General features: G+C 36.5%; 2 protein-coding genes and 1 long non-coding RNA gene across 6 annotated transcripts; 1 reads left to right on the forward strand and 2 right to left on the reverse strand.

Moving 5' to 3' along the window:
• Positions 1–3251: 3251 nt before the first annotated feature.
• On the forward strand, positions 3252–5544 carry LOC126876455 (adrenodoxin-like protein 2, mitochondrial). Of its 4 annotated transcripts, none has more exons than XR_007694201.1 (5): positions 3252–4011; positions 4142–4332; positions 4427–4539; positions 4704–4947; positions 5212–5544. XR_007694201.1 is itself a non-coding variant. In XM_050639312.1 (4 exons), exons 1-4 carry the CDS (start codon positions 3863–3865, stop codon positions 5300–5302), a joined length of 486 nt encoding a protein of 161 aa, XP_050495269.1. In that variant the 5' UTR covers positions 3262–3862; the 3' UTR covers positions 5303–5544. The 4 variants fall into 4 exon arrangements, 1 of the variants encoding a protein (XP_050495269.1); XR_007694202.1 differs by having other exon boundaries at positions 4142–4278; XR_007694200.1 differs by lacking the exon at positions 4142–4332 and having other exon boundaries at positions 3261–4011.
• Positions 5545–7634: 2090 nt separating this feature from the next.
• Positions 7635–10183, reverse strand: LOC126876453 (dual specificity tyrosine-phosphorylation-regulated kinase 1A-like). The gene is made up of 2 exons (XM_050639309.1): positions 9933–10183; positions 7635–8869 (listed from the first exon to the last, which is right to left on the reverse strand). The coding sequence occupies exons 1-2, from the start codon at positions 9960–9962 to the stop codon at positions 8333–8335; spliced, it is 567 nt and encodes a 188-aa protein (XP_050495266.1). The 5' UTR covers positions 9963–10183; the 3' UTR covers positions 7635–8332.
• Positions 10184–10206: 23 nt separating this feature from the next.
• LOC126876465 (uncharacterized) lies at positions 10207–12411 on the reverse strand. Its single transcript, XR_007694211.1, has 3 exons — positions 11808–12411; positions 11276–11361; positions 10207–10421 (listed from the first exon to the last, which is right to left on the reverse strand). It is a non-coding gene; the product is annotated as an uncharacterized LOC126876465 (long non-coding RNA).
• Between the last annotated feature and the right edge of the window lie 7451 nt (positions 12412–19862).

A 19862-nucleotide genomic window follows, 5' to 3' on the forward strand; every position in this document is an offset into this window, starting at 1 on the left:
ACTATGAATTTCTTTAATTTTATCCTTAAATTGATTTTCAACTTCTAGGCAAAAGGTTTTTAGTTTTTCAATTACTTCTGACTTACGTCGTAAGAAGTAAATCTTTGTGAATTTTGAAAAATCATCTTTAAATGTCAGAAAATACAGTTTCTTGCCTAATGACTCGACTTCCATAGGTCCACATACATCCATATAAATAATTTCGCGAGGTTTAGTCGCCCGATTGATTTTCTCGTGAAAACTCGATCTATGCTGTTTCCCGTACGCGCAACCTTCACAGAAAAAGTTATTATCCTCTACAACTTTCATATTTGAATTCTTTAAGAATTCTTTAACATGTCTGATGTTCTGATGACATAGCCGTTCGTGCCATAACTGCAATGTGTCCGCGTTTGACTCCGCTCTATTGCTAAAATTACAAACTGACGGTATGATAACTCGCATATCTACTTTATACAAATTTCCGATAACAGAACCTCTTGCTATTATTTTCTGATTTTGTAAAAATATGCAATTGGTTCCTTCCTTTGAAATACAAAAATCTATGCCCCTTCTTGCGACAGATCTAATCGAAAACAAATTTCTTTTCATACCTGGTACGTATAGAACATCGTTCATTGTACATGTTACCCATTTGCCGTCCACAAAAGTCTCTACTCTGATTTTTCCTTTGCCGCACGCATCCATGAACGGACCATCGCCGATCTCTATCTTCACCGTGTTATCGAATTCTTCGAAAACGCTGAACCATTCCCGTCGTCCTGTCATGTGATCCGTAGCTCCTGAGTCGATTATCCAAACATCAGCGTTTGCCGTTTGTATCGCTGAGGTACTTCCTAATAGACCAATTCCGCTGTGATCCCGATTTTGGTTTCTAGGTTCCTGGTTGTCTCTATTGTTGCTTCTTTTGTTATTTTTAAAACAGTTTTTGCTGGTGTGGCCTTTCCTTTTGCATATAAAGCATCTAAAGCAATCCTTCTTTAGATGACCAACTTTTCCACAGTTAAAGCAACTTGGTCCTTGTTTCTCGTATTCACGTTTACTTGACTGCTTCTGCTGTTCCCTTTTATAATTATTACCTTTTGTTACCAGTGCCACCGATGTTTCCTGGTCGTCTTTCTTCCATCTAATTTCTTCCGTCATCAGCCTGGTACTAAGCCTGTCTAAGGTCTTCTTTTCTTCTTCCACGGAATCCCACGCACTGTGAAAATGATCGAATTTGTTTGGTAACACCGATAAAATGCGTGTTATCAGCATTTTCTCGCCAATTTCACTCCCAAGGACTTTCATCTTCGCCGCTATGAGTTCCAACTTTGATAGGTTGTAAGAGACATTTTCAGATTCTTCCCATTTAAAATCGAAGAACTGCTTCTGGACCATATTTAAATTCTCATCCGACTTCATGTCATATACTGTATTCAGCTTTTTCCACATTTCATGTGCTGTCGTGCAACATAAAAGAAGATCCAACGGTTTCTTTCCTACTGAGGTCACGATTAATTTTCTCGCTAATCGATCTGCTTTCAAAAATCTTCCACGAGCGATTTCTTTCTCCGCGCTGTTACCTGGATGACACAAATTCTCTTCACACACGTTGATCAGGTCGTCATCTTCCTCCAAAAGTGTACGCATAACAAAACGCCACTGGAGCCAATTTTCTTCGCCGCGTAACATCTCGACCTTCGCACTTGCTGATTCCATTTTAGCACTATCCCTTATTTTACTAAGCACAACACTTTAACAATTTATTCATTTCACGTTGCTACCTTGCAATTTACAGCCCTGGGCCCATAACCTGTTGAGGTTATTCGGTGTGTAAACAGAGAAAACACGTGGATAAATTGTAAGGTAGAAAATATATTTAAATAGAAGTGTAATAAGTAAAAATACAATTTGAGCTGGTCCAGATCCGCACGCTAGCTGTGTTACCTAATAACTGAAAAACCCCGAAGCCAACGTCGCCTGTCTACTGTTTATGGCCTGACTTCGTCGCAGTCTTTTGTCTACACGCTGTCGATGGCTTCAGTGCTTGAGAAAACTAAAAAAGACCAGATGTAGAGTTTTCTTAGAAGTGGTAACCACTTCAACACGTGCCATTGTTTTCGTAAATTTTTGATATTATAGCTTCATAAGTTTCTCCATCCTCTGAGTATATTGCACGATAAGATGCTCCTATGATCCATTTCTATAGAGAGAAGATGTGTATACAAATAAATATAAGTAAATAGCAAAATAAAATAATTTGCTTCTTAATCAATATATTTAATAATATTCTGTATCAAATTTGTAATATTCTATCAAAATCACAACCTTGTGTAATTTACTTGCGTGTTTAGGCTGCTTAAGATTTTGTAGGTTTTCTTTCGGTTGAGAATTTCCAACATCCATTCCCATTCGCTTGATAACTTCTTCTTTTGCTAAATATATTGCTTTGTCATATGCTTCTATTAATGCACTATCATCTCAAACATTATCATTGGCTGTGTCTGTATCCTTTTGAGATAGCAAATTATACGTTATTAATATTGATACAAGTATTTTATTATCAAACTATTGCAAATTATCATATATGTCATTTTTCAAAAATTGACTAAAAGGTAGTGGATACTGTTAATTACTATTATGCTAAGATCTTGTACTAAAATAATGTTAAAACCATTACGTTTCCATTACCATACATACGTTTCCATTTCCTCGTATAAAAAGAACATTCATATCATCTGCCATTTTAAAATAACATCATTTAAATATTGAATTTGCTTCTGAAATATTAATTTGTCTCATTTCTTTAACTCTAACACATTGTAAACAATGATGACATTATACCAACTATAATACTAAAAATCTATTCCCCATTCATTCGAAAGATTGTTTTTTGAAGCAAGGTTAACATTGAATGTTCCCAAACTTCAATAACTGTATTTTACTTTCTTTACAATATCTAACAATATATTAGAATACTATAAAAAAATATTGTATGCACAAGAAACTGTTTATAGCGAAATAGCAAAAGAATTAATCACATATTATAACTAAAACGAGATTGTTAAGTAGATTATATTATACTGCATATGCGTTAGTGTTTCAGCTGGTAAATATAGTTTTTATATCTGAAGATAAATAAGATTTAATTCTATAAAATTGCATAATGAATTATACATATATCTATTACTATTCGTATTTCCCCTTAGTTGTATGTTGTCAATAGCATCAATCACGAACATATAAATAAATATAGAAGAAATCGTTCGGAAATGGAAAGGGAAAAATGAACATGGAAGACAAGAAAGTTTTCTTCATGTTTAGCGTATGCGTGATACGCTTTGAATGTCTCAGATAAAGATAAAGATACTCTGCTCATTTCTATTTGTTCCGCAGAACGAGAAATTTGTTGTCTTTCATATTGGTTTTTACGATTCAATTTTTGGGCAGTTTTCCCTAGCGAGTGTCGGTCCCTGTTTGATATAACCAGACCGTAATTTATACAGATATGTATTATAGATATATATTTGTAAAACTGAAATCAGATGAAATAAATGTTGCCTGAGGTTTTAAACGTTTAATAAAAACAATATTTCATTTGGAAAAAATGTAAGATATGTAAAATTACACATTGATCATTTTGCTGGTCTTGTATCATAAAACGTGTGGCCCGAAGAGCACGTGTCCGGTAGAGATACGTCACTTGTGTTAGGAATCGTTTTATAACCTATCACAGTAAAGGAACGTCCCAGTATAGCAGCCGAAGAATGCCGTGGAAGTTTTTGTACAAAGTACAATTGATCTACAATTGATATTTTCCGCAATACTTATCTGGTGTTCGGTCAGGGTGTCCCATACTCATGATATTTATAACAGTGGAATGGCGTTAGTAAATCAATTACAAAAATTTTCGAGATCAATTCTCGGTATTGCATCAAATTATTCAAAATATACAAGCAACACAACGTTGCCCTTTTTGCAGGCAACAAGAGGAATATCGACCACGCAACCACTTTCAGAAAAACAAGAGTAAGTGATACAAATTTTCTTGTGCTTTCCTTCTTTTTTTAATAGAATTTCAGTACTTGCCTTCCAATATAAAATTGGTGTCAAAATAATAATGCTAATAATAATGTCTAAGAAATTTTTCTCTTTGTAGGAGTATAACATCTAGAAAAATAACATAGTATTAATAGAATAGTATTAATAAGAACAACATTGACAGTGAACAACTAAAAATATAACACTGTTATAAATATATGATATACGAATTTTATTTATGTATTATTAAGACAAGTATATCTTATTTTTAAATTATTTCTATTATCATAAGTGATACATATAATTAAGGTATAATTAAGAGAAGATTAATTGAAGAAACACAAAAAATAAAGAAAATAATTATATTGAAATAATTTTTATCTTTCATAAATATTATTTTCAGAGTAAATATAACGTTTGTTAAAGCAAGTGGAGAGAGAATCAAAGCAAAAGGGAAAGTAGGAGATACTATATTAGACATAGTAGTAAATAATGAAATTGATTTAGGTGGATATGGTATGTTTTAAAGAAGCATAATTTACTTAATTTAAAATAAATAATTTTGAGGTAGAAAATATTTGAAAATTTTCATTTTTATCAAGTTTAATATTCTTATTATTTTTAACTTTTGGTACTTTATTATATAAGTATGTTGTAATCTTAAAATATAATTGATATAGGTGCTTGTGAAGGAACATTAACTTGTAGTACGTGCCGTTTAATATTTTCGAAAGAAGTTTATGATGCACTTCCTGACAAACCAACAGATGAAGAATTAGACATGTTGGATTTAGCATATGAATTAACAGATACGTTATAATCAGTAATATTAATAATCAGTATCAAATCATTCACATTATTAATTCTATTACCTTTTAATATTTTATAAAGTGAATTTTTCTATTTAAATTTATGTAAAAACAGGTTAGTATTGGGTATTTCGAAATCTGCATCTCAATGTAGAATTTCAAATCGCTATCTCTGAATACTACGAAACTGAAATTATAATAAATTTTCATAGTTTTTTATTTATGACCCTATAATCATTACAAATCTATGTTGGAATTAGCATATTTACAATGTTGATTTTCAAATGGATAAATAGAAATCTTATTGTGTATTAGTATTAATTTGTATAGCAATAAATATATTTATTGACATATTCAGTTATATAATATTTAATCTCAGGTCACGGCTAGGCTGTCAAATAGTAATGTCTAAGGAACTAGATGGAATTGAGGTAAGAGTTCCATCAACAATTAATGATGCAAGAGCATAACTGAAATTATCTATAGGTTTTTGAAAATTTGTATACAATGTTATACATCTCTTGTTAAAAAACCCTTGTTATAATTATTAAAATATTGGTATTAAAAAAATATAATAAAGAATCTTGTGTTTAAATGTGAAGCTTATATATATACATATGTTATAGTATAATTGCAATTTTGATATTTGTACATTGCCATTGTAAAAGGCCTATCCAATTATGAAGAAAATATATCTTTTATTTTTAATATACAGGGTGTTAATTTTAAAACGTTCATCTAAATTATTTTCGTTACTATTAAAGATAAGAAGAAATTACTAAGGAAGACTTAAATGGTTTTAAGATGTGTACTTGGTTATGATAAAAAAGACTCTTGTGGAATAAATTTTGCAACTTCTGAAGGATTAGATAAAAGCTTAGAACCTAAAAAATAATTTGAAATTAATTTCGTTTAGATATACTGTTTGATTTCTTAGCTATGGGCAAGTTTAAAAGATCATCAAACTCATGGTCAACAAAACAACAGAAATGTACATGCAATGCTTTTTCGTTTCACAACAAGTTATCTGACACTATCATCATTTTCGTGGCACATGCAACATTATCGATTCAGTATAGTAATGTTTTGGATTAAAACAAATGTCTCGACATTGGAGCAAAATATTTCAACCTTTAAGGACTAAAATTAAAACTTATGAGTTTGTTTATAATTTTAATAGATTTTATTAATATTGTGTTTACTGGTTTATTAATTACAAGAAAGTTTGTAAAAGACTGAAGTTTTACGTAAAAAGTGCAAATATTCTTTCAACAAAATTAGTCAAATCACATCATTATTTATACATATTGTATATAAATAAAATATGCGGAGATATTACTTTACCCTAGAATTAAAATTCAATAATATTGAAGAATCTTATTTATTCAGATTTTGTACATTATCGCTTCTAACCTCGGATAATAGAACAACAAATTAAATATTTTTAAACAAAAAACTTTGTTCCTTTGTTTGATTTCCCTTGCTCGCGTTTCTTAACTACTTAGATATAAAATACTTACGTTTTCGAAAATTCATACTTCACAAGCTACTAAACGCTTTATCTGTTCAGAATAATTTATTGTTTTCTTAACTAGGTACATACCAAATACATCTATTAAGTTGGTATTTCTCATAATTACCAGTACATAAAGCTAAAACACTTTTGTACTATGCTTGTTATACATGGATCTAACAAATAATTTAACTTGTGTATTGTCGTTTGTATATTTTGTTACGTGTAAAATATTCTATTTCTACACTACTTACAAGTTCGATAAAGTGTACATTACACATCGTGAAATTTACATATTTTCACTTGGTTACCCTGCCCAATTCGAATATAATTCAGAACGTATGTGCTATATTTATATATTCTGCATTTGTTTTGTATATTATGTACACTGATCTGATCTTTGTAAACGCGAGTTTTACGATATTAATGAGAAATTTGCCAATTTAATGGAAGTTGTTAATTTTTTCTGGCACGTTTCACGTTAGCAGACATGTTTCTTAAGTTACAGTCGAAAAGTGTTTTTATGTAAAAGAATAGGAATGATCAAGTTATTTTAAGATGACAAGATATTTCACGTCTTCTATTTAAATATAGCGTTAAATTTTAATTCCGTCAATTCGTATATACTCATACATCGAATTTCCTTTTCTCATGTCATTTCTTTTCTTTCATTTCACATTTAATTACAAAGATAAAGTGTAAGTACGTTCCTCATAAAATTAATATCAAATGTTGCAAAATATACAAAAGTAAACTAAGAAGAGGGGTACATATTATTACACAAACTGTCGTTCATATTGCATATGTACATATGCAGTATAAAAACAATACTTTTTAGTTTTTAATCTCTTGTTTAAATAATCCTAATATCTAAATTTGTATCGGTCATTGATTCGATATAACTGCGTTTATTGGAAGTAATTAAGCTATAGCCTGCGCACAAGAGAAGAAGGAACAAACACCTATAGTATACACGCTTAAATAACAAAATTAAGTCAGTTTACGTTCAATGTGAACTTGATCAAAGTTCCAGTCTCGAATTATAGAGTTTCTTACTATCAGTTTACAAAATTCGATATTACGATTATGTACCGTATTTGAAAAACATAAAATACTTTGTTCAATTTTAAATAAAACTAATATTTACCAAAGCGAATACGAAAAAAATGTTATCATCAAACTCAATTTTCAATTATCAAACTTAATCCAGCACAAATACAAATGTTATTCGTGCTTTTTTACTTTTACTACTTTTCAACTCTCTATAGTTCGAGATTTGAGTTCCGCTAACTTTGTTTCTACTGCGCATGCGCAACAGGAAAACTTGAATTACACGTAATAGTCAAAAATTCGAAAATCTTATCCTTTCGTGGCAGCGAAAGTAACCTAGGACTAGAGGTTCCATAACATTAATAATAATAAGGCAATAATATTAATATTAATAATAATGTAATCGAGTACTACTAACAATATTAATAATAATAATAATAGTATGGTAATGGCAAGATACACGCGGGTATAAATTAATCATGCCTTTCGTAATATCTACGACGTCTTCGGGATATTCTTTAGAAATTACTTTATTTCTGGTCAATATTCATTAACGAGCAACTTTTCTCTCTGTTTCTTATCACGATTTTTTTCACTTCATCACAATTGTACCGTTAGAAATTATTCAAAACATTGTTAAAATGTCCATGAAATATATGCAATTGCCGTATTGAATAAGCGAGTAATGAAGTTGCTGTTTCACTGAATAAAAGTGAAATCTCCAATGCGTGTGCTCAAGTATATAAGTTACAAAAAGATTGGTACATCAATGCCTATTATTCTTAATCAATATTCATCATTTAACAATTAGGACCGAATTTTTACAAACCAACTCTAAACCACGACCCAATTTACAAATAAAAAGATCGATGTGTAAATTAACTATCAACTATTAATCTCCAATCCTATGTGAAGATATAATGTTCGGACCAAATTTCTAAACTAACGTGGACAATTCATGCGGACTATTGGTGGTTGCTGCGCTACTTAGATCCAATGTGGCAGCCGGAAGACCAGGACTGACGCTGCCGGTTGCTTCCCGTGGCAAATGCTGCGATCTATTTAGCTTATTTCCAGGACTCGGTGGCGATCTATCTGCTGGTGTATCCGGTGGCGTAACCACGTTTCTGTGTCCGCTCACGTTCAGATGATTGTGCGTCGCCGCGATCGGAGCTGGCGATGAGAGCAACAAGGGCGGTGGAGACATTGACACGTGTCGATGATGATGATGGTGATGATAGTGTTGGTACTGTGCAGCTCGGCCGTGCGTTGCGTGGCTGGTATTTAGTTGGTTCGTCACGGGCCCGACTTTCGTTGGGCAGCCAGCATGGTGGATGGTTAACGGGCCACGTAGTTGTTGTTGCTGTTGTAGCTGGTGTTGGTTCTGGTGCTGTTGCAGCTGCTGCTGACGCTGCAGCTGTACCGCCGCTTCGCACTGTTCGCGCGCTAACGCCTTCACGGCATTCGTCTTCTCCTACGAAATAAGAATGATAGGTTAGGTTGTAGTCAGGGGCCATAACAGATTAAAAAAGTTATAATATAAGAATTTACATTTTAGTTGAAATGATTCTAGTTACGAATAAGTATTAAAGACGATTCAAATCTTTTTCGTTACCGATAACCATGGTGAAAACTCTTTTGGATTATTTTCAGCCATTGTCAATCTTATTGTCAATACTACATGCTTGAAGTAGAAGGAGGGGTACAGAGAAAAAGACTTTTTCTCAGCAAATATAATCGTTACTCAATTATTTTGTTCAACAGTTTTACAAATCTCCCAAAAATAAACGAGAATACGAAAATACACTGAATATCGTGTGTATGGTTATTTATAAAATCCCCTTGAAATAGTTGCGATCGCGGATCACATAAACAAACGAACCTGTCATTCTACAGAGTATCTTTTTTGGTGAAATTATGCAAACGTAAATGTAACTTCGGTAGAACTCCTCGAGAACTTGTAAGCTTATATCACTCTGACCCAACCAGTCCACTCTAAAGTGTATAATTTATAAAAGGGGATTATATTAATACGCGGAGGATGTGGTAGGTGGTAAGTTTTGCATATGAATGTTTGTTGATACAACGAATGGTTAAATGGAGGTTTTCATGAATGTGATAAGGACTAAATCGAATGTTTTAACACTTATAACTAGAATGCGTATTTTTATACAAGTTTGTAGTTTTACGAACATAATCAAAGAAATAAAATTTTAATCGAGATTTATTTTCTTATATACGTATATTTTAGCGCATTTTATGCATTTTGCGCCATTTGCGTACTTTTCAATTTCGCACGAATAAAATAAAGATCAGCAATATAATTATAACGCTTCTTAAAAATGTGAAAAATCCTGGTTTCCTAAAAGCTTGCAATTGATTTCAGAAAAATTTTTATGAACTCTACCAGATAAATTATGGTAACTCTGAAAACAAAATTTCACGATAAAATGATTTCCGAGTAAAATACACATAAAAGATGATTTAGACGTGTTTGAACGTGTTCGTTTTCTTTTTTAATAGCGATATGTTCTTACCCTCTGCCACACGAAGACGTTATGGACCATTGCGCATCCACAAAACACGATGCCAAGGCCTATGAAAACCGACGTAACGATTGCCGGTGTGACACCAATTACCTCTCAGAGAAAAGACATCGACTCCCGACTGTCGGACGCCAACGCCGCGACGCATCTTAGTCCCCATCAGAGATAAGGCCCCAACTCCGACTTTCGGACTCCTTGGAATCCACACCAAACCCCCCAACATCCCCAAGCCAGGGTGTATATAAGCCATCCAGCCTTCATCCAGCCCGGGGAGTTCTCGTTCTAGTTGCTGTTCTTGTACAACACCCCTTTCTCTGTTCAACGTTATTCTACTGTAAGTGCCAAAGTCATAATAAAGTTCGATAAAAGAGAATTAATAGTTGGGCTGCGACTCAGCTTTCTTTTCTCTCGCAACCCAAGTATCCATTTTACGTGACACCGGCGTCGAATGAAACTGGATGAATGTATACAATATCATACCTGAAAGCATTGTTAAAGGATCATTATAACACGTATGCCATAACAAGCGGGACAAAGAATCAGCGCAAATACATATTCTCAATACATATAATTCTCGAAGCGTAAACTATATACATATGCTTTTCATTGAAATTTTCAATACTAGTCGCAAATTATTTTTCAATTAATTTATTATTTAAGTCTTTATATATCAATTCTCGACGAATAAATTACTTAAATTATAGAGAATCTATCTTCAGACAATAGAGAATTCAATATTTTTGGTCGTTAAGTAATTTACAAATTTCTAAAACGATTACGTTCGAAGTTTTGGACAGTATTTGAAGTTTCTAACATGACATTAAAAAAAAAATAAATAAATTTTATGATATAATTAAAAAAACGTTGTAGTCTATCATAATTTCTATTCCGTCAAATTTATTAAAACGCAGTTTTCTTCTGAACAGAGTCAAAATGTCCGTCTTGAATCGAGTTCAACAGCTTAACGATCGATCGAGCGAATGATAGCTGTGTAAACTAGCATGACACAACGTAAACTTTAGATTAGATCTCGGTCCATCCACCAGCCGTATTCATGCATGACATGAATATTCTGTTTCAGCTCTTTATAAATTAATCTGTTAAAACTTCCCTAAAAGACGATCATTTTTATTTTTCTAAGAAAAATAATGACTATTCGGCGTTAAAATTAACTTTATTTCCATTGGATTTCTAAACTGATTTCATACACTCAGAGATAGTTCACAGTATCTTTTAGATTCATGCCTGAATTCAAGAAAAATTAAACATATAACTTATGTACTAGTATCTTTCAAAAGGTTAAAGTTGACAGAATTGAAGGAATTGGTTCTTACCAGTTAGAAAGACGGGAATGCTAATGAAAAACCCTCCGACAGCACATATCCGGCTGATGGATGATTTTTGCAGGTACTTGTTACTCCTGAAACAGACAAAATTTGAAGTGAAAGTCAGTTTCACGATTCTATGATAATTGAGCGAAATATAAAGGAACCAGTTTTTTGTTTAACAGCCAAGAATCTTTCAAAAATTCTACTGTAATTGATACTTCAAATATATTTAGTCAGACAAAGGATAATCATAATCGCAACGTTAATCTTAACTTTAATTCAAGGATCAAACAGTATCATTATACATATAAAAGTAAACATAAAGTCTATCCACATTATTGTTATTATTATTATTATTTTTATTATTATTATTATTATATGTTATTCTATAATTGATTTTTATTTCTTTATTATCAATATTATTCTATTTTCTATAATGATTCAATTATAGATCTTATTTTTTGTCAATCATATTTCACTGAAAAGATCACTTTGAAAATAATCTAATGGTAAAAAATGAAAAATAATCTTTTTCTACCTTGTCTTCATTTTTTACAAACTCTGTCCACCGCCGTAAACCTATTAAATGCATGAAACGACAAAGCAAAGCTGCTTCACATAATTCCCCGCTCACGCAGTGTCAATCAGCTCACGACCGCAAACGATACTGCCAATTTCCAGCGACCACGAACGATTTCACCGTAATTGCCGGTGTGAAATTTACCAATACGTGCTCGAATTGGTCAATAATGGATAGAGCGCTCTTGCACACACTAATCTACCAACAAATAATATTGACTCAATTGAACAACAGCGCCTAGATTAACGGACAAACCGCATGTTCCAAACAGATTTACAATCACGGCAGAAAATACATGCCGTTATAGATGTTTCCTGGTCAAGACTAATTTCCACGCGTTAAGAACATTGTAACCGGAATCTAGGAAGAACTAGCACTTCCTGGAATAATACTATTGTGTCCTCGATTAATCTTTTCCCACTCATTTTCATCTCTAATTTCTCATGAGGCTAAGATTCCTGCATCTTTTATCATAATAATTTATTAATACTATTAATAAATTGAGACAATTTTACACGTCGTATTTTGCGTTATAAGATGACTTGTAATTTGTAAAATTTACCTGTAAAATTTCTTTGTTTGTTTTACCAAAGCAATAGTTGGCATTTCTATACGACAATAAGAATTTGTTAATACTAATAATTTGTAAGGTTATCAGGTTATCATTCTTCTAATGGATAGTATATTATTGAAACTTTTTTAATATTGAAACGCGATATTTTTTTGGAGAAGAAGTGCATAGTAGTAAAGAGTTGAATTCTACGGACGTAAAAAGTGGACATAACATTTTCTGTACATGGAGTCGCCTGGCCTAAACATTTTATGATTTCCGGGCAAAATACAGACGAATCCAGCGCTGATTTTAAAGCAGCTTCATCCAAATAAGCCACAATAAGAAATTCCCACGAAACAGTTGCGTTCATCCCCTTTCGAGGTCGCCGACCTCTTTGAATGCGTTTCAAGAGCGTCGTACCAATGAAACTTCGAGTTCTAAACTAATTTCTCAGCCTTTTGCGTTAAATTTAACCTTCCGCGTTAGTGTATTTCGGTCGAGTTCCTATTTTACGCTTTCGTCGACTTCACCAACGTAACATGCAGCATCCGCAAGTAAAACTGTCTCTTAAATTTGATGTGACACCAATACACGACGAGAAGAATCACAATGCCATTTTTATTCCACTTCGTTAATTTTTCGTCGTAAGGTTTAGCTGTAAATAGGATTAAAAAAATTTAGATTAACGAGGAATTTAAAATTGATCTGTTAAATCAACAATTTCCATTAGTTGTCAATAGATTTTATAAGCTTCAGATTACTGAGAAATTATACACATTGCAAAATATTTACCATTGGTTACCCACGCTACACGTAAATTTGATCAATCTACCAATGCACTAACACTGCAATAAATTTCTATTGCAACATTCCACGCTCCTTTGCCGCACCTTAAACTCCTCGCTAGATTTATTCCACCTTAAAGTGTCACATAACTCCTACGACACCGATATCAAATCTTAAACTCCATCAAATTCCAGAGAAACTTGATTTCGTCGAAAGTAAGAGATTAAACTTAAAAAGCAATTTATTTCATCTTTAAACTATCCCAAACTTCTTAAATATAATTTATATATGTCGGAGATAAGAGGACACCGGTGCCTTCCCTCTGAAACCTCGGGAAAATCCATAAAAACATTGTAATTAAAATCTACAGTTGTAACTAAACGATTTGCCGTCATTCTAACCAATTGTATTTGTTTGAGACTTGTGACAATGAGCTTGGGCTCAAGGCGACAATTAGTCGCCGAACGTAGCCGCGATCAACGGTACGAACTCTCCATCTAACAAAGGCATTGAGTAATCCTATAGCTCTCATTAAAAGAAAGATTTGTAGCGGCACGTGGCAGTAAACATTCCAACGGTTTCTGTCCCGTAGCTTGCCACACGCAGATCCTATTCTCCGGGCAGGATGTTTACCAGATTTCGACGCGTCTCCACAGTACGTGATCGGCTAGCCCGAGGACCGTCATAAACACTAATATCTAGTTACCTAAAATCCTTCAACAGATACACAGTCTTTGTCCCAGTTACAGGAAGACAGGAGAGACCTATTTTTCCACGAACGACGTCTCCCACTAGCAACCCTCCCTCAAGGGCAGCTAGCATCCTTTTCTAACTACCGATATGGAGATTGGCCAATTAGCAGCAACGTCAATTTCTCTTACTTTCCGAACGTAGGATGTCCCCGACGAATCCGATGATCTCGTGTCCTTAGACACACCCCGTCATAGTTTTCCTCTGGGGTATCACCGGGTCGGAAAGTCATTCTCCCTTGCGGTCTCATCGACAAAAAAAGAGATTAACGCCAGCGACTATTAACACAGAATCCGACTTAGATCTTTGCGAGTGCGTACGGCTACCGTCCCGTTGTCCGCGGGTTCGTTATTGAACCTAGGATCATTGTCATTAGTTTCTCGAGTATCTAATTACCACGGTTACTTGTCCGGTTCTATGGTAATCGTATTTGCACTAGCCAATGTCTTCTCTATTGCATAACGACGACGTGTAATCCAAACGAAGATTCGCTTTACGCCCCTAACCCTAATTCTAATGTAAACCCGACATATATATATGTCGGAGATGAAAGAACACCAGAGCCTTTGGAATTTTGGATAATCCCGCAACATTGTAACCTAGAATCTACTATAGCTGTAATTGAACAATTGTAGTTATTCAACCCGATTGTAATTGTTCGAGAGTCGTGATAATGAGCTTGGGCTCGAGGCGACAGTCAGTCGCCGAACGTAGCCGCGGTCACGGGATGAACGCTTTGTCTAACAAAGGTATGGAGTAATTCTATAGCTCTCCTTAAAAGAAATATTCGTGGCGACACGCGACAGTAAACATTCCAACGGTTTCTGTTCCGTGGCTCGCCACACGCAGACCCTATTCTTCGAGTAAGATGATTGCCAGATGTCGACGCGTCTCCGCAGTACATGTTCGGCTAGCCCGAGGGCCCGTTATAAATCTTAAGGTTTAGTTAACTAAAGTCCTTCAAACAGACAAACAGTCTCTGTCCCAACTACGGGAAGATAGGGGAGACATATTTTTCAACGAGCGGCGTCTCCCACTAGCAACTTTCCCTCGAGGGCGGCTAGCAACTTTCCCTCGAGGGCGGCTAGCATCTTTTTCTAACCACCAATATGGAGATTGACCAATTAGCAGCAACGCCAATTTCCCTTACTTTCTGAACGAAGGCTTTTCTCGACGAATCCGATGATCTCGTATCCTTAGACACACCCCATTATAGTTTTCCTCTGTGGCATCATCGGGACGGGAAAGGCATTCTCGCTCGCGATCTCATCGATAAAAGAGTAACGTCTTCGCGATCAGTGGTTATTTCACGTTTTAACCAGACTTAGACTTTGTGAGTACGTTCTGTTGTCATCCCGTTGGCCGCGGATTCGTTATTGAGCCCGAGAGCATCGTCACTCGTGTCGCGAGTGCCGAACCGCCGTGATCAATTGTCGAGACTGTACTAATTCTATCATTGCAATAAACTACACCTGTGTGTACCGTATCAATGGCTAATCCTCGAGAAGATTCCTTTGACGCTCACAACCCCACTCCCAATGCCAATCCGACATCAGAAGTGGGATCAGAACGGCTTCGAGCGCTGGAAGGGCAGGTCGCTGTCATGAACAACCTAATTCATACGCTAATGCAAAGGCCAAATACGGGAACCACCAAATTACCACATTTTAACCCAGAAGTCGCAGGCGCCGACCCAGCCGCGTGGTGCGCGGCTGTTAGTAGGGCCATGAAGAACAACCCCCTACGAGATGACGCGCTATACTCTGCCTTAAGTGACTCTCTACAGGGATCTGCAGCACATTGGCTGGCACGAATGACGGGAGACGGAGAGGTTACTTGGTCTACCGTTAAGGAACGATTCCTTATACATTTCGGTGGCCGAGAGACGACGTCCTCATCGTTAATCAAGGTATCCAGGGAACCGCGGGGAGTGGGCGAATCCACGGGGGCGTTTGCCGGCCGTGTCCGTTCCCTCCTGCAGACGCGGTGGCAACATTCTACGCTAGACGAAATACTTAACGCTGTCACTCTCTACATATTAATTCCACACGACCAACGTCTTAAACGATTGGCCCTCACGAGCGATATCAGAACGGAGGACCAATTTCTGAGCGAAATGCGACCCTTTTGTTACGAAGAAGAGTCGACATTTTCGCCGAGAGATGCACCGGCGGAACCCGAAGCTAAGCGACGCAAGTTATCGGGCCACCAGACGAGGTGTCATTACTGTGGTACTCTCGGACACAGAATAAAGGACTGCCGCAAGAGGATGCAGAACGAACAGCATAGGGATGCACGACGCCAGGAAGGAAGCCGACCGGCCGCACCGTCCAAGGCGGTTTGCTACAGGTGTCATGCGGAAGGCCATATCACACCTAACTGCCCGGCACGACGGGACGGTAGACCAAGCCCCAAGGATGAGCGTAAAGTCAACTCCTGCGTGGTGGAGTCCCCAGCCGGTAGTTTAAGTCATCTGGGTGAGTCGTTCCCATTTTACTTCGATTCCGGAGCCGAGTGCTCATTAATTAGAGAATCTGTCGCTCCGAAATTCTCCGGTAGGAGAACGACAGATATAGTAGTTATGCGAGGAATAGGAAACACCTGCGTTAAGAGTACATCCCAGATCTTATCTACGGTACGCATTAACTGTTTTACATTGGAGATAACCTTTCACGTTCTGGCCGATAGTCACTTGCATTATGATATCATGATTGGCCGCGAGATCTTAAGCCAGGGTTTTGATGTAACTATTACACGAAATAGTGTCGATATTTGTAAAACGAAGACTATTAATGCCTGTAGTAAAACCTCCAAAAACGAGATCAATATCAATGCGGTTGACACTGACGTGGTTGGTAACGATAAAAGTCGGTTAATTTCTGTTCTCGAGAAATTCAAAAATTCATTCATTACGGGCTTCCCACGTACTCGCGTAAGCACGGGCCAGTTAGAAATACGGTTAATCGATCCTAATGTCACCGTGCAAAGAAGTCCTTACCGACTTAGCGAAGAAGAGCGTAGGATAGTGCGTGAGAGAATAGACGAGTTAATTAGAGCAAAAATCGTGAGGCCGAGCAACTCACCGTTCGCGAGCCCTATCTTACTTGTAAAGAAGAAAGACGGCTCAGACAGACTGTGCGTAGATTTTCGGGCATTAAATAAAAATACGGTCGCGAACCGGTATTCCCTATCCCTCATCGCGGATCAAATCGCGAGATTGCAGAAGGCGAGATACTTCATTAGCCTGGACATGGCCAGCGGATTCCACCAAATTCCCATTCATCCTAATTCGACGGAATATACGGCGTTCGTTACACTCGACGGGCAATACGAGTACGTGACTATGCCGTTCGGATTGAAAAATGCACCATCCGTTTTCCAGAGGGCCATTCTCAACGCCTTAGGCGACCTCGCGTATTCGTTCGTTGTTGTTTACTTGGACGACGTCCTAATTATTGCCGACTCAGTAGATCAAGCCCTAGAAAGGTTGAGCACCGTATTAGATACCCTCGTGAAAGCCGGATTCTCCTTTAACTTTTCAAAATGCTCCTCTTTAAAGACATCGGTACTCTACTTGGGATATGTAATTCGTAACGGAGAAGTCCGTCCAAACCCGGGTAAAATACAAGCCTTGAGTTCTTTACCTGCACCGTCGACCGTCACACAACTTAGGCAATTCATAGGTTTGGCCTCTTATTTCCGAAACTTCATTCCCAAATTTTCACAAGTAATGAAACCCCTGTATGCACTTACCTCGAATAACAAGAATATACCTTGGACGGATAGGCACGAACAGATAAGACAAAAGGTAATTTCCGTCCTGACTGATGCGCCGGTGCTAATGATATTTGACCCCAATTACCCCATAGAACTACATACGGACGCTAGCTCGGAAGGATATGGAGCCATTTTAATGCACAGGGTCGAAGGTAAAAATCGAGTAGTGGAATATTACAGCAAAAGAACTGGCCCTGCGGAGTCTAGGTATCATTCCTACGAATTGGAAACGTTAGCAGTTGTAAACGTCGTCAAGCACTTCCGTCATTACTTACACGGACGAGAATTTCTCGTTGTCACCGATTGCAACTCCCTGAAAGCATCCAGTAATAAGGTACACTTGAACGACAGGGTTTACAGATGGTGGGCTTACCTGCAAACTTTTACCTTTGACATTATGTACCGGGAAGGTAAACGAATGGCCCACGTAGATTTCTTTTCGCGAAATCCCGTAGACTTGGATCGCAGTACGTTCAGCAAAATTGTAGAGAAAGAAATTAACCTAACCGAAATCTTCGACGATTGGCTACTAGCGGAACAACGTCGCGACCCACAAATTTCTGAGATCGTCGATAAATTACAGAACGAAGAGCTCGCTGAAGACGTCGCGAATACGTATGAGTTACGGTCCGGCACCCTTCATCGTAAAATACAGAGAAAAGGTAGAACTCTCTGCCTGCCCATCGTTTCGAGAGGGTTTAGGTGGTCTGTTATTAACCATGTGCACCAGTCGATTATGCACTTAGGTTGGGATAAAACGCTTGAGAAACTGTACGAGTATTACTGGTTCGAAGGAATGGCGAAGTATGTTCGCAAATTCGTAGAGAACTGTCATGCTTGTCGAGTTTCAAAGGCAAGTTCGGGTAGAGTACAAGCCGAATTACACCCCATACATAAGACCAGTATACATTGGCATACGGTTCATATGGACATAACGGGCAAATTAAGCGGTAAAAACGATTCGAAGGAATACGTCATTGTGTTGGTCGACGCCTTTACTAAGTTCGTATACTTGCACTATACCCGTAAGATAGACTCCGTTAACACCATTAAAGCGCTTAAGTCCGCTATATTTTTGTTCGGCACTCCCTGCCGGATAATAGCGGATCAGGGAAGATGTTTTACGGGCAAAGAATTTCGAGACTTTTGGCAAGATAAATACATTAAACTCCATTTAATTGCGACCGGAGCTAGTAGGGCCAACGGACAGGTGGAGCGTATTATGAGTACGCTAAAAAACACAACAATAGAAACCACTGGCAAGACGCGATCGGGGAAATACAACTGGCCCTAAATTGTACCACCAACCGCGTGACTAAGTCAAGCCCGTTGGAACTACTAATCGGTAAAACAGCGAGACCCTACGGCTTATCCCTACGCGACAATATCGAAGAAAGAGAAGTAAATATCTCCCATGTAAGACAGCAGGCGATAAAGAATATAGAAGCAAGCGCCAAATACGATAAGGACAGGTTCGACGAAAACAAAGCTAAAATAGTTAGGTTCAACCTTGGCGATTTCGTATTACGTTCTAACGTCATACCATATAACGTAATACGTTATAACGCCATACCATATAACGTAATACGTTATACCGTCATCCCATATAACGTAATACGTTCTAACGTCATACCATATAACGTAATACGTTATAACGTTATACCATATAACGTAATACGTTATAACGTCATACCATTTAACATAATACGTTATAACGGCATACCATATGAGGTATTACGATATAACGTCATCCCATATAACGTAATACTTTATAACGTCATACCATATAACGTATTACGTTATAACGTTATAACATATAACGTAATACGTTATAACGTTATGCCATATAACGTAATACGTTATAAAGTCGTCCCATATAACGTAATACGTTATAACGTCATACCATATAACGTATTACGTTATAAAGTTATAGCATATAACGTATGACGTTATAACGTTATAAAATATAACGTGATACGTTATAACGTTATACCATATAACGTAGTACGTCATAACATCGTCCCATATAACGTAACACGTTATAACGTCATACCATATAACGTAATACGTTATAACGTCATACCATATATCGTAATACGTTATAACGTCATACCATATAACATAATACGTTATATCGTCATACCATA

The sequence above is a fragment of the Bombus huntii genome, unplaced genomic scaffold (genome assembly GCF_024542735.1).
Source record: "Bombus huntii isolate Logan2020A unplaced genomic scaffold, iyBomHunt1.1 ctg00000075.1, whole genome shotgun sequence".
In the NCBI taxonomy this organism is placed as follows: Eukaryota; Metazoa; Arthropoda; class Insecta; order Hymenoptera; family Apidae; genus Bombus; species Bombus huntii.